The 15,449-nt window shown below is 44.3% G+C and overlaps 1 protein-coding gene across 5 annotated transcripts in view; it reads left to right on the top strand.

Annotated features, from left to right (window-relative positions):
* Nucleotides 1-1,058: 1,058 nt before the first annotated feature.
* nfatc1 (nuclear factor of activated T cells 1) overlaps nucleotides 1,059-15,449 on the top strand; it is a 46,678-nt gene continuing 32,287 nt past the window's right edge. For all 5 annotated transcript variants that reach the window (XR_013934042.1, XM_080442143.1, XM_080442142.1 and 2 more), the window contains exons 1-6: nucleotides 1,059-1,472; nucleotides 3,727-4,792; nucleotides 5,636-5,795; nucleotides 10,735-10,937; nucleotides 12,952-13,124; nucleotides 14,383-14,523. Coding sequence is in view for 4 of the 5 variants with exons in the window: in XM_080442143.1 (XP_080298269.1) it covers nucleotides 1,454-1,472; nucleotides 3,727-4,792; nucleotides 5,636-5,795; nucleotides 10,735-10,937; nucleotides 12,952-13,124; nucleotides 14,383-14,523 (1,762 nt within the window). In the remaining variant the exon portion in view is untranslated. The remainder of the gene's footprint in view (nucleotides 1,473-3,726; nucleotides 4,793-5,635; nucleotides 5,796-10,734; nucleotides 10,938-12,951; nucleotides 13,125-14,382; nucleotides 14,524-15,449) is intronic.

Genomic DNA, 15,449 nt, shown 5'->3' with positions numbered 1-15,449 from the left:
TTGCAGTATTGTTATGCTGTCTTCTGTCATGCAATGACAGCTTTGGCCTTGCACACTGAGCCAAAGCGAGAAAATACATGAAGGGTGTGGAAAGCATAGATTAATGAAGAACAGACTTCAAGAGATTTGAATAGCAGTGGTTGTCATTGTTACGATTTGTTATCTGTCAAATTACTTCTATGCTTTACAAGCGGTGTCATCCTAATGTGCTGTTCTGCTATTTTTAAAGCTTATATTGCCTAGAATAAGAAATCCGTCCAGCTGAAGCTGATATGTTCCTGCAGCGTGTAAATATGTTTTTCCATTACACTTGCAAGACCTGATTCTCCTGTGGCAATGATGTGACTTGTATACATATTGTAGCCTACAGGCTCATCACTACCTTTGATAATTGGCCTTGTCTACAGCTGGAAACCCCAGTGAGTGTGTGTGAGATAGAATCTCCACTAGTGTTGCCATATTTTGTGAGAGAAATAAGCAACCAGGTCTTGGAAAACAAGCCCAAAAGAAGCAACTTAGACCACATGAGCACTTTAAACCTACATGCTGCTTCGGCTATTATTTGAAAATAGCCGATCTACAAGCTCACAACGCATCACGATATGACGTGTGAGCTTGTAGATTGGCTATTTTCAAAAACTCATGCAATAAAATGTGGAATATTTGGAATATTCTTTTGAAATATTCTAACAACTCTAACAAATGCTCCCTGGCACAATACAATAATGTAGAACCACTGGTATGAATTATAATGTTTTTTTTTGGAAGCAAGCCTAAATAAGCAAATACACTTTAGAAACAAGGCCAAAAAAACGCAACCTGCAACTACCAACCAATTTTTACAAGCAACTTTACAGAAAAAGAAGCCCAAAGTCGCTTGAAATAAGCCGACATGGCAACACTGATCTCCACTTAGCACATCTGCTTGTAGGCTGTAGGACGTGGAGGAGGAGCACGTCATCGCTAGAGGGGGCGGGGCTACTGAGGTGATCCCCGGGTTTATAAGCGCAGAAGTCCTCGCTGTGTGGAAGCAGTGCGTCACACACGCCCAGACCAGCCAGGATTCCCTCTATCACTGGTATTATTATTTCAACACACGGACACAAATATTAAAACCAAGGGGCATCCATTCCTTTAGCATCTCGGGCATGATCTTATTCCGCGCGTTCTGATTTCTCTGAAACAAAGTCTCTTATATTTTTTTACCCCTTTAAAAAAAAACTTGGATCGGTGTTTTTTCCATGATTTATTTTTTTATAGACTCATTATTTTAAGTTTAATCAAGTGATTTCTTGCTCGTACGAGCGCTACTCTACGGTAGTACGCTGAAAGAAGATTAACTGCAACAGCTGGATAACAGCCCCCTTTATGGAGAAGCGCTCATCTTGCCCGTCTGCTACTTTACTCAAAGTTTGATTCCTTTAATATACGTGTTCGTGGTATTACAACGAAAATGAAAGCTGCTGAAGAGGGTGAGTGTGATGTGATTTACCAGTTGGCTCCCTACTGTCTTCATCTACTCGCACAGTTCAGTTCAACCTAGCTCTGGTCCAGAGCGTTAGTGGGGGGGGGGGTCTCTAACGCTCTGTCAGCCGTGCTGCTCTGCTCATAGAGTGAAAATTCCACTGCCGTGCGAGGTCTCCGTCTTCAGTAAAAAATAAACAAAACTATTTCCCTACTCACTGAAAAAAAGTCTGTTTTGTGTTGTTGAAAGTCTCTTCTCCACGGTGGAAAGCCTCTCAGCACCCCACATTCTTTGTATAATACACTTTTTGGGCAGAAAATTAAATATGTCCGCCAGAATGAAATTATTTTATTTACTCCACTGCGCCCTCTACAGATCTGGTCAATGGTAATTTATATTAACCAGATCTGTAGAGGGCGCAGTGGAGTAAATACAATAATAGCCATGTGGTCAACATATTTTATTTTCTGCCTAAAAAGTGTATTATACAGAGAAGGTGGGGTACTGCGAGGCTTCCCACCCTGGAGAATAGACTTTCAAAAACACAAAACAGCATTTTTTTTGGTGAGTAGCGAAATATTTTGTTTATTTTTTACTAAAGACGGAGACCTCGCACAGCAGTGGAATCTTCGGTCTATGAGCAGAGAAGCGCGTCTGGCAGAGCGTTACAGAGAACTCAATAACGCTCTGGACCAGGGCTATTAAAGTTCAACCTATACACCTAGAATCAGGGATCCGGGCGGTTAGAGAGCTGAATAAGGACGGGTCTCATCATGAGACCCGTCCTTATTCAGCTCTCTAACCGCCTGGTTAGACTCATGACATTACATTACACACACATGTGTCACATTTATAATGCAATGTTACACTAATTGTAATTCTTAACAGCTGGCTTCTTTTTGAAGGCTGTTCAACTTTCATATACATTGTATTAACAGTAAAACATGAAGTCGTTATTAAAGCAACTTGTGTGTGTGCCCCTCCCTGGTGATTTGGGCAATGAAGGCGTGTTTGGACTGTTGACTCTTCTTGTGACTGGATGGGCTCTTTAGAATCCAGTCTTTGCTATAAAAATACAAATTTAAAAAGTTTGACAACATTTTATGTTCCACGAAAGACTCGGAACGTCAATATCGAGGATAGTTATCCAAAGGGAGTCCATTCTTTTACCTGTTGGAACTGGATAACCTAACCTAGTCCTCTGCAGAGCAACAACCCAAGTGATCTATTTTTAGAATACAGACATTGCAATGCTACTGTGTCACACCACAATGTTAAATGTGGACATAATTTTCCTTTTATTACAAGGAGTCATATGGTGCAGCACTGATGTCATGTCTTTACGGTTGGGCCCCCTAATTCTTTTTAATTAGCCTCAGACAGGGAGCTGTGGTAGCTGTAGGCTGTCTGCCTGCCCATAGCAGTCATAGTAGCTCTCTCATCAATATCACTGTACTGGGTTGCTCAGCCCCATGTATGCAAACCACAGCCTCCATTCACATACAGTATGTAAGTTACTCCCCTGCTTCCCTTATATGTGTATGACCTCAGCCTTTGCCACAGATTTTGTGGCAAGGCTGAGTTTCATATGTACTTCATAACTATATGGGGTGGAGGGAGTTGGCATGGTTGCCCATTAACTTTGCTGAGCTGGGTAGCATGCACCTTTTTGGCATGCAAACAAACTAGATGTGCCTCCTGCGTTTATTTTTGAGGCACTGATGGAAAGCTTAAAGAAGCCAACAAAAGCACTAGTGTTATTATAGTGCTATGGCTGCCACTGCATGCATGTTCTGTGGCATAAATGTGACGTGTGGAATGGGAGGGAAATCACCTGGTCTTTTGTTTAGGTTATTTTTAGATGTGGTTTTAGAATGTTGGTTATTTTCTCTTTATTTGTGTCTCACCTTTCTGCCTTTGTGGAGGTTGTGTGTTCTGACTTAAATGTCATGGGGCCACTGTGTGCTATTATAACTATAACTGTGTTTGGGGAAAACCCATAGCTGATGGTTTGAGGTCTATGGTTTTGCTCTCATCTAGAAAGAGAAATGTGCATGCTTTCTACATCACTACATCACTGGTTAGCCAAGAGATCTGGAGCTAGTTCCAGGCATGCTGTTTCTAATGCCATTATAGGCAACACTGCAACAGCTCCCATAATGCAAATTCTGGCAGCTGTTACAATAAGCCTCTTAGTAAGGGATCCAGTGAATGTGTGTTTGATTATTATGATTACAATTTCAATTTGTTTGACTTTTCAGATGCGTATAGCTACACCCCAAATGTCAGTCTCTCTCTCCCGCTGGGCAACCCTTGTCTACCGTCCCAATACCACAGCATCCAATCCAGCCCCATTATATCTGTCTCTATCAGCCAGCCACCGAGCTACAACACCCAAGAGGACATGAGAAATGCGGGTTATTACTCCTCCCCGAGTATCCGTCCAAACGGGGCCCCGGCGCTGGAGAGCCCGCGCATCGAGATCACAGCTTATGGGCAGTTTTCAGAGGATGAGGTGGAGGAGAGCAGCCTTCCCATCGGCAAGCGCGTCAACTCCATTGTGACGCTGACGCTGCCCAACGCAGACGGCTACCGAGACCCCAGCTGCCTCAGCCCTGCCAGCAGCGTATCATCCCGCAGCTGTCACTCCGATGGCTCGTCTTATGAATCGGGCTTCTCCTACAACTACGACAACTCTCCTCAGAACTCCCCGTGGCAGTCCCCCTGCGTGTCGCCCAAGGGCTCCACCCTCGCCCTGCCGGGTGAGGCCTGTGCCAAGGGTGGATCCCCGCGCCACTCCCCCTCCACCTCGCCGCGTGCGAGCGTGACCGATGACACCTGGATTGGTCAGTCACGTGGCTCCAGCAGGCCCAACTCCCCCTGCGGTGCGAAGAGGAAGTATACCTTCAATGGCAGCAGCGGAGGTGGCGTCCCGGGGTCCCACAAGCTCCAATTTCCGTACTCCCCCAACCACTCCAATGGGCCGTCCCCACAGACCTCCCCACGCCTCAGTGTGACAGAAGAGTCTTGGCTGCCCAACACCAACCAGTACACCAACTCGGCCATACTGGCGGCCATCAATGCCTTGAGTACAGATGGATTGGCCGATCTGGGGGAAGGGGTTCCTACAAAGGCCCGAAAGACGAGCCTAGATCCCAACCACACCCTCAGCCTGAAGGTGGAGCCCAGGGGAGAGGAACTGAGTCCCGGGGAGCTGGATGACCATCTCGCAGCCCGTCTGGCCTTAAAGAAGGAGAGTTTCTGTGCTGGGTTCCTAGATGTGCCACAGCATCCATACACATGGTCCAAGCCAAAGCAATATATCAGGTAAGGAAGTAGTGCAATTTTGAATTAGACAATGACTCCGGTCTGAAATTTTGAACCTACACCTGAAAACAATCTGTTCAAATTTAAAGTGAGGTTATAGATTATATTATAGTATAGTATAGTATAGTATAGTATTTTATACAGTATATATTATAGTTATAGGTCTTAAGCAACCTATAACAGCTCATGGCACAGCATTTGCAATTCTAAATTATTAAGAACAGTATTGTCAACAACTTCTGTTTTGAGAATCAGACTCCAGCCCAGATCCAAGCATGTAATGAGAAAATCAGCCCAACGTAAAGTGAGGTTATAGATTATATTATATTATATTATATATATTATAGTATAGTATAGTATAGTATAGTATAGTATAGTATAGTATAGTATAGTATAGTATAGTATTTTATACAGTATATATTATAGTTATAGGTCTTAAGCAACCTATAACAGCTCATGGCACAGCATTTGCAATTCTAAATTATTAAGAACAGTATTGTCAACAACTTCTGTTTTGAGAATCAGACTCCAGCCCAGATCCAAGCATGTAATGAGAAAATCAGCCCAACCCAAGTACACCAGGTCCAGTGAGATTTGAGCAAAAATGTCAGTGTATTTTGAAACATGTTTTTGCATATTTGCAATGCCATGGTGAGGAAGTACATTTTATAAAACAAACAAAACAAAACAAAAAAATTCGAGGGTATCACAAGGTCCAGCCTATCTGTGCTGTTTTCGCATTCTACACGTTCCACCTTGATAAGCGCATCTAAAATAAGCTCTACTCCCCTCTCGTTAAAAGTTGACGGGGTGAATGTGTTTTTTTTTTCTTCTTCCTGGTAGCCCATCTCTCCCGGCCCTTGACTGGCAGCTTCCATCCAGCTCGGGGCCGTATAGCCTGCAGATCGACGTCCAGCCCAAATCCCACCACCGTGCCCACTATGAGACGGAGGGCAGCAGGGGGGCAGTCAAGGCCATGGCGGGAGGACACCCAGTCATTCAGGTCTGCTAGACTGCTCGGCTTTCCCTCTCGTGATTCGTCTTAACACACGGTACTGCCATTAGGCCAGGGCCCTCATTTGGTGGTATCACTGTTAGCCCCATCACTTCTCGCCTTACCACTTTCTCCATCTTCTTTTTTTTTTCTCCAACTTTGTGTTAAAATAGATGAGCTGGCGTGTGTTTTTTAGATCATGACCTGGCTATGATGCTATTTGAAGATGTCACATTTCTGAATGAAATACCATAGGTATGCTATTAGACAGACTGGTCCACTCAGCCAGTTCCTGTCCAGACATGGGTGACTCAAACTTTTCCATTGCGTTGCAGCGCAGACGGTTACAAAGAGAGGTGGTGTGGGCCAGTAAAGCTTAGTCATGAGCTTTTAACCAACTGTACTATAGCTTTCTGGTGGCCAAGCCTGGAGAGAAAGTATTGAGCAACCACCGTTCTGTTTTGGTTTTGAGGTTTCCTAGCCCCCCCACTCCCATTAAACTATTAGCCTGTCCACACCACTGACCTCCGTCTCAGAATGAATAAAAGAACCATGAATAATCAAAGAACCATGAATAATCAGAGAAAGGACACTGTCAAATACTGAGTGTTCATTTAACCCTGGCAGTGTGCAAATGGAATCAAATTGACTCTTACATGGTCCATTTGTATACTCAGAGCTACACTCAGAGGTTTCCTGTGAAATCAAGTGGAGTTGTCATTTCTATGGGATAACTTGATATTTTGCCAATGTTCTAATGTTGATTTTACAGTACCATTTTACAGGTTATAGTGCAGTAGTTACCAGGTAATAAAATATCAACATATCCCTTTAAGGTTGGACGTGTTGAACTGTATCTAGACAGATGTGCTCATCATGGTGCTTGGTGTTTATGGCCACCCGGTGATCTTAACTAAGGAGGCAGCGGTTGAATGAGGACCCAGGAACCCTGAACACTCTGAACAATCCACGTGTCCCTAATTGTAACTACACATCTGTGCAGGGAACATGTTTTTGTCCTTGATTAGGTGCTAATGATTTAATGGACGTGCCCCGGCTGAAATAGAGCGAGTGTGTTCTATGTAAACCTCAACCAAACCAACCCAGTAAACCCACCCGCCTGCCTGCCCGCCCGCCACCCACCCACCCCCTTCCTTCTTCACCACTTGCTTCCACCCCAAATGCACAGACTTCCCTTTGTTTAGGAAAGTTCCCGTGTGTATGGTTGACATCATCGCGCACCGCGTCCTGCGGAGGCGGAGGTGGGCAGGGGCTGAAAAACCACACACGCTTCTGGCAGGCCTCTGATGGAGATGCTGGAAGGAGGGAGGGAGGAACGTCGGACGAAAGCAACCCAATCTCCTTCTCTCTGCTGCTTCCTGATTACATGGTTCAATGTTGCTGCAGCCGCTGCCACTGTGGACATTGATGAGCAAGACGAAAGCCTCTCGTTTGCTTCTCTGAGGCAAACCCAGCCCCAAAAAAGTTGACAGAGTTTATTCTGGAGGCATCTTGTTCTGTGTGGTTTTCTCTTTTTCTTTTCTGCTCCGCTACGTCCAGCATCCAGCACAGCTAAGCCCCCAGTGTTTTCTGTTCTTTTTCAATGCCATGGCCTCTGCCTCGAGTCTCAATCAACCACACTTTTCGCCATTACGCCAAAGGCAGACTGTAGTATGCCCTCTCTGAAGCAGTATGTACTGTCCTCACCGCAGTTATGCAGGAGGTTTTCGTGCTGTGCTCCGGTGGGGAGGAAATACCCTCAAGTCAAGTCTGTGAGGTCTTTTTCGTTGTCTGAAAGGAAATCTTGTGTGCTGAGGAGATGAGATTAACCTTTTGGGTTTACAAAACCCAATGATATATTTGGACATTAGATGACCCCTCCCCCAGACTGACCTTGAAGCATCCTAGTTTTTCAAACTAAGCTGTTTCATGTGATCCAAAAACATGACCGAGGACTAATTAGTCTCACGTACCTTAAGTTTGCTTTTACAGTCTACACACAAAGAGAGATATTTAACTTTGTCAATTTGACACCCCAGACAGACTATTAGTAACACTTTACGTATCCACCTAGAGTGCTAGATGGATGGTGGTTACAGCATCACGACAAGACGCCAAGTTGTCAATCACAGAACAAAACAGGCTTTCAAAATAATTGAATTTCCTGTGATTGTCTAAACCTGCATAATTATGGTACTCCTAAGAAGGTCAAAGTAAACATCCAAACGTACTTGCAAATGTTACACAGTGAACTCTGGTAGTGTAGAAATGGACCCATAAGGGTGTATTTGTTGTAGGTGTGGCGTATGTGTGTGATCATCACTTGGAGCAGCGAGGTTATGTGATAGGAATGGAGAGGCTGCCCATGCAGTCCTCACTTGGCTCTACTCCTCTTTGGTGCCTTGAGCGGCCGGAGTCTTGGCATTCCTCTAGTGGGTGATAATGTGAACTAGGGAAGGGCGGCTGCAATGCCTGTGTCAAACAGCAAGCGTTAAGGAGTAATGGATTACACATAATGGTATTATGGTAATCTGATTACCACAAACTGTAATTGGTTATAGAAAGAAAATACAGATGCATCACTAATGATGACAGAAATGAGATAATAGCACCATTAACCCCATGAACACTAGTATTCCGATTCGTGGGCAAACTTTTGGCGAAAATAGCAGATCTACAATCTCACAACACGTTGCATCGCGATGTGTTGTGAGCTTGTAGAATAGATCGTTTAGTATCTATATTTGGTGTAGAGGGAAAAAAAGAAGGGAGCCTAGTATAGAGCTCTGGGGGACCCTGGTCAACTAATGGATTTTAAAGCCAAAGAAATCACATTCATCACATAACACCATTGAATTTAATGTTTTTGGTACCGATTATGTCACCGACTGCAATTGTAAGTGGGTAATTTGCAATCTGTAACGAAATTCATTTATGAAGAAATGTGCTCAGCCTTGTGAACAGGCCGCCTCTCACTCCATCACACACACTCCCTGCTGCCTAAATAAACAGCATTGCTAGGCAGCAACCCATTTCCTTACACAAATATACAGTGCTTTTGCAGGCTCTTAACCCTCAAAGGGATCCTCCTCTAAATCACATGTTGTGCTTCCCCAGTCAAAGCCCTTGTTCATATTTTGGGAGCGTTCAGTGCTTTTTATATGTCAGTGAAGACCGTGCTTTTTATATGTCAGTGAAGACAGTGCTTTTTATATGTCAGTGAAGACAGCGGGCATCATTTATGCATTTTTTACATTTTATATTTTTGGCGTTTCAACTGATGCTCCTTTCCAAGGCAAACTTTGGAGCGAACGGTTATGGATTCAGTGGCTCATGGCTCAGGATTTAACCTGTGATTTTTCAGTTAGGCCTGAATTATACACTGTTGTATGACGGAGTTGCGTGCCTAAAATAGCCAATATATACACTCACAGTACATCGCAGATGCGACACATCGTGTGCCATTAGATCTGTTATTATATTATTTTTGACGCCATCATACGTCTCGAGCAGTCTCTTTAACCCACGAGGCCACCCTGTTGTCCCCGCTTTATAAAATGTGATTTTCTTGAATCCCCTCTGTATTTCACTCAGCCGTTTTGACATGCTACGCCGAGTATTCTCCTCCTAATTTCTCACCTGTCAAACTGTATAGATAACATGCATAGCTCTGGGGCAGCGTGTCGGCAGTAGCCGCTGTTCTCGAGTTTCAGATGGTGGAGGTTTGGGCTCCATGCCTTCGCTCCGCAGTCTGGGTGGTTGAGGTCATCCTGGCAGAGGGCCCTCCTGTCAAGCAACACCTATAGCGATCTGGGAGTTCTTAGAACCGCCGAGCCCAAGCCCTCCCTCCAGCTCTGCAGTCAGAGAGCTTTTCTTTCTGAGCACCTCTTGCAAACCAAATCATGCATCCTGTCCCGGATCATCTTACTGATAAAAATCAGAGGTGGGGGGGTCAGCACCGAGATGTTTCCTTGACCCTGATTGGCTGGGGGGCTTTGTGTAATTGACGTGACCTTCACTTCACTGTAACACTGGCCTTGGTCTTGTCAGTGGGTATTGACCACCCTCGCAAATCACAGTGTTGTTTTGTGCTTGAAGGTTCTTTTTATTTTTTTGTGCTGGTCTGTGGCAGCGATTGCCCTTGAGATCCAACTACAGTATGACCAACAGCCAATCAGTCCAGAATTGGACTGACATTAATGGAGAAAGTGTATATGGGTCCTTGGTGGTAAATTAAGGAATAACCTATAAAGGGACTGATACCAAGTTCCTAAATGGATACTTTGTTTAAGAACCTTCATCCATAGAGCATGGCTTCTTGTAGATAAACGGGTGTTTTTCATTATAGTGTGTGAGTGGTTGCTCCTTGGAGAAAACAAGTGAGCTTAACCACATGAACTGTAGCATCCCTACTATGGGGGAAAGATTCTGTGAAAATAGCTGATTTACAAGCTCACAACGCGTCGTGTTGTGATGCATTGTGAGCATGTAGATAGGCTATCTTTGTCAACCATATTTAGTGCAGAGGAAAAAAGGAGGGAACTAAGTATATAGGGTTTAAGTGGGTATAAAAAAGTTCTCCAATACCCCTCTTCATAGCTTTCATCTCTGTTCTTGTAACTTAATAATGTATTTGACCTGTCAGGGATCACATAAATATTGACTGGGTACTTGAGGTTTCCCTCTTCTAGTCCTGACTTGCAAAGGGAGGAATTTAGGAGTTGATGCTCATTTAACCATTATTGTAAGGACAATATAAATAAAAGCAAAATCATGGGTTCGAATGTGGCTCTTTGACCATTGCTTCATATCTTATGAAGTAATCGATAGTTGCAGCCCTACTTCTCTCTATCCTCGCTTACATGTCATTCTTCACTATCCTGTCCAGTAAAAACATTGAAACCTTGAGACATGCACAATAACATGACGTCTCCTCTCTGCCCCTTAGCTCCATGGCTACATGGAGAGTGAGCCCCTAACGCTGCAGCTGTTCATCGGTACGGCGGACGACCGGCTCCTGCGGCCACACGCTTTCTACCAGGTCCACCGCATCACGGGCAAGACGGTGTCCACGCCCAGCCACGAGGCTCTGCAAAACAACACCAAAGTCCTGGAGATTCCCCTGCTGCCAGAGAACAACATGAGAGCCATGTGAGTGGATATAGAGGACCTCCCCTGTTTACCCCCATGAACTGATGGAGTGACTATCTGAAAAGTTATGTCCATGACACCTACTGTAATAAGAGCCAGCTGTTCTGGGGGAGATCTGTGTATGTGTGTGTGGTTGGCAACTTGTGTGTGTGTGTGTGTGTGTGTGTGTGTGTGCGTGCGTGTGTGTCTCGTGCATGCATGCGCATTTGGAACGGGGTGCCCTCTGCACACAGAAGAGCGGGTTTCCCATTTTTATAAGCCTCTGCGATCAGATTACTGGAGGGAACCTCAAAGCTGCTAACGGGGGTCTGGGCTGTGTCTGAGCTCCAGGCGGTAGCAGCCTGCTAGCCTCAGCACTTTCTCCACTTTTTAATGGATGTAACACATAGGCTCCCCTTATATAACTCCTGCAGCTCAGGATATGGTTTCCTCTTTCTTTCAGGGAGGACACGCCTCAGAGTGGTTACGGTATAGGCGAGGGATTTGTTTGAGATTTATTAATTCTGACATGCATTCTAACGTGACGTATAGATGCTCTGTGGCGCAGCACAGAATAGAGGCATTGTAATATTTCACAAATGTGCATTCATCGTGATTTAGGTCGTCAGGATTAGAGGCATGTCTTAAATTATGCCATGAATCAACTTCGCTTTCAGTTTTTCTTGAGCTTTTCTGGCGTAGGGCCACTAAAGCTGCTGGCGTGCTTGAGAGCTGAGAACGAATCCGTTCAACTCATACTCTAAAGCGGGCCTGCGATGGATCCAGAATGAGAAAAATAAGTTGTTTCTTCTCATCTTGGCACTATGCTGTTTGAATCTTTTTTTGTCAGGCGTTGAATAGACCCTCGGAATGCGGTTTTGTTCACAGCACAGTGCAAGCTGTCTACATAGGCGGAGAGCTGAACAGCTGGGGTTCGAGCATCAACACCTGATTGCTTCTCCAGTAAAGCAGAGACCTCAATGTCTGGTGAAGAATGTCAGGGAGTGTTAGAATAAGTATAAAAGTTGACAGTTAACCTGAAGGGGGAGTGATATTTTCTTTGGTTCAAATAAGTTGTCTATATGCTCTATATTCCATCTAATCTCATTGCTATTAGAGAATGTTTGTTAACAGGAACAGCTTAGTAAACAGAAAATACATTTCAGGCCAGGATACCAATTTTGTCGAACTCATGAAGGATACAAGATACACAAGTGAAATTGTATGTGATGAAGCAAAGAAATGAGCACTATTGACTTACTGAACAAACACTCTTTAATATTTTAACAAAACCTTTTTTTCCCACAAAAATATTGTACTTATACCCCATTTAAGGAATGCAGCATCGAGTAACAAGGAGATGAGAAATAACTCAAATTTAGTGTGGAGAAGCAGAACTATTAAAGTGTGAAACGTTAGATGACAATGCGGCATAGACAGAAGAGGAGGGGGTGAGCGAGGTTTGAGGGTGGGGTGTTTATAAAGACTTAAGAGTGATGAAAGTTAAGGGACTGTAAAAAAAAGAAATATTTTTTTATTATAGCCAATGGGGTTCCTTGGCCAGGAGACCTGTAGAGATATTGGGGGAAATTCCCACAGGCGTTCTCTCGTGTACCATTAAAAGGCTATTCATGAAGCCATTATCATTCACAGCAGTTTGTTACTGTGGATTGATTTTGCTCTAAGTATGGCTGTATTGGAGTGTGAAATCTCTGTTGGGTATTAATCTCCTGCTGAAATTACAGCAGTCAGATGACGGTATTGAGGAGGTCTTAGGAGTGAAATCACACTTGATTAACCCATTAAAACCGCAATTCTTGCGTTGGCTATTCAAAAATATCAGATATATAAGCTCACAGCGTGGGCTTGTACATCTGCTATTTTTTATATATTTTTTTAAAATCTTGAAAGTGTGAGAACTACTGGTTCATTTAGGAGGCATTTGTAGAATCGGCCTCAGGTCTTAATGGGGTAAAAAGTTAATAAAAGGTTGTCATCCGCCTCAATCATTCCATTTCTGTTTCCACCCATCCAGAATCGACTGCGCGGGGATCTTGAAGCTCCGTAATTCGGACATTGAGCTCCGCAAGGGCGAGACTGACATTGGGCGTAAGAACACCCGCGTTCGGATGGTGTTCCGGGTGCACATCAGCCACCCCACAGGCAGGACTGTGTCCCTGCAGGCCGCATCCAACCCCATCGAATGCTGTGAGTATTAACAAACTTACAGTCAGCCCTAAAGTTATTTAGCCTAAGCTTACAACACGTTGAATCGTTGTGAGTTTGTAGATCTTCTGTTTATATGATCTCCTAGTTACATGGCTGTTCTAAAATTATAATATAATTTTTGGCAATAATTACATGCCCAAAATGTGGATGCCAAATGTTAAAAATGGTTTACAAATGGACTCGGAAGTGATAAATGGATAAATTAACGCTGAGGATTTTGTTGTGTACAACTCTCTATATATACTGTATAGACTATATCATCTTGTGACCCAGAACAACTTTATCTTGAGTCCCCTCGGGCAGTCCTGACTACTAGATTGACAACCACTGTTTGAATATGCAGTATGTTGTTTTATTGTCGTAGTGTTATTTGTGCCATTCTCATTTTGTAATGCACTTTGTGACCACGGTTTTAAAAAGCACCTTTTAAATACAGCTTTACTAATTAACTTCCACGGGGCTCTCTTCCTCATGGCTCATGCATCTAAATCATCATTGTGTAATGTCTGTCCACGTTAATGGTCAATTAGGCTTTGTTCAATAACGTCTATTGACTTCATGCTGTACAACCTTTCAGTGAACTGGGACAAACCCCAGCAGATCAGCTTCTGTGTCATGTGGTTCTGGCACTGATAGCCACCATACAGATCAAGTCTTATGAGGTAACTGAAAAACAGTGGTATAATAACTATGAACTCAGCCCCTTGAAATAGACTATTGTCGGGTTGTTAAACCGTTAAGCGTTCAGTTTTGACCAAAACGTTTGTCCAGAACGAGATTCTATTGTTTCCAAAGACTTGACAAGATTAATTGCAACTATATTTCACCTTTATCTATCCATATTAGTCACAATGAAATCAGTTTTCCAAGTGAGATGTAGTCAACTCTGCAGTAGCAGACAGAAAAATACAATTCACAAAAATAATTTCAGGAAAAAGTCAGAAAGGAAGCGAAAAGGAGCGGGGGAAGAACAATGATACAATGATAAATAGTTCATGGCAAGATGTTCGTACCGAATACCAGAATCACAAAAATAAACACAGATAATTTCTCTCTCTAACGGCAAAGGAGAGTCTAATTTCTTACTGAAAGGGGGGCAGGGCCGCAGAAGCGACGGCAGCTCCCTGAAAGCCGTCTGAGGTTGAGATTCTAACTTGGATCTGGATGCTCGGGTCTGCATGGGGAGTGGGTGTTTATTAGCTGAGCATTGAGGACAGTTCCTCTCTCCCTCTCACAGCCCAGAGATCGGCCCAGGAGCTGCCTCTGGTGGACAAGCAGAGTCTGGAGACTTGCCCTGCCCCCGGTGGGGAGAGGATGCTCCTTAACGGACACAACTTCCAGCACGACTCCAAGGTGGTGTTCGTGGAAAAGGCCCAAGGTAGATGAGGGTATTTTGGAGCGAATGTTGAACTGTTTAGAGGCAGCTGTGTGTGTGTGTGTGTGTGTGTGCGCGTGTGTGCGCGTGTGCGTGTCCAAGACTACGTGGTGGATGTGCATATATGTGATTTTGTGTGTATGTGTGTGTGTTTCCCTCTCTGTCACTGGAGTAACCCCAGGACTTCTCCCTTTCTCTCGCTCTCTTTCTCTCTCCCTCCCTCCTCTTTCCCCCACCGTCAAAATATCCTCCATGCTGCCAGAGTGCCACATGTGGTGCACATTAATGCGCTGTATTTTTAACCCAGCACATTTACATTTGCAGAAGTTTCCATTGCCTGTTCAGTGGAGGAATGGATCACAAATGCAGCATATGCTGTGTGCGTGTGCGTGGGCGTGCATGTGCCGTGTGTATTTTATGCATGCACGTGCCCTATGCATGCACACTTTACATGTGTTTCTGCGGTGAGTGCGTATTTGTCACATGCGTGTGCGCGCGTGCACACACACGTGTATGTCTGTCATCCCCATGCAGTATTTGTTTCTCTTTTTCTTACTCTAAGCCCTTCTGGTTTGGTGGGAGCAGCGAGTGTTCCCAGATGTTGATTCGAGGTGGTTTACAAACAGCAATTTCCTTGATTAGCTTTAGACAAGCAACGTGAGCTATGGTTTGGGCCGAGGCTGAGCGATGTAAACACGTGCGATGCTATCAGCCCCCGGTGAGTCACCCAATGGAGAGGGAAGCCGTCACATTGTTCCACCTGTGAAAAAGAAAAGTCCTGTGGGGGGGGGGACTCACAATAGAGCAGTGGGATTGTTTACCAAAACAAGAAGTGATTGTGCACGAGCAGGCTTTGTTATCGCCTCTCCGATCTCTTTGACTCAACCAGATCCCAAGAAAAGAGGGGGATGATCTATTCGCTTTGTGTT

The sequence above is a fragment of the Gymnoscopelus braueri genome (assembly GCF_963280865.1).
Source record: "Gymnoscopelus braueri genome assembly, chromosome: 11".
In the NCBI taxonomy this organism is placed as follows: domain Eukaryota; kingdom Metazoa; phylum Chordata; class Actinopteri; order Myctophiformes; family Myctophidae; genus Gymnoscopelus; species Gymnoscopelus braueri.
Note: the sequence above shows the minus strand (reverse complement) of the source record. Positions and strands in the feature narration are given on the sequence as shown.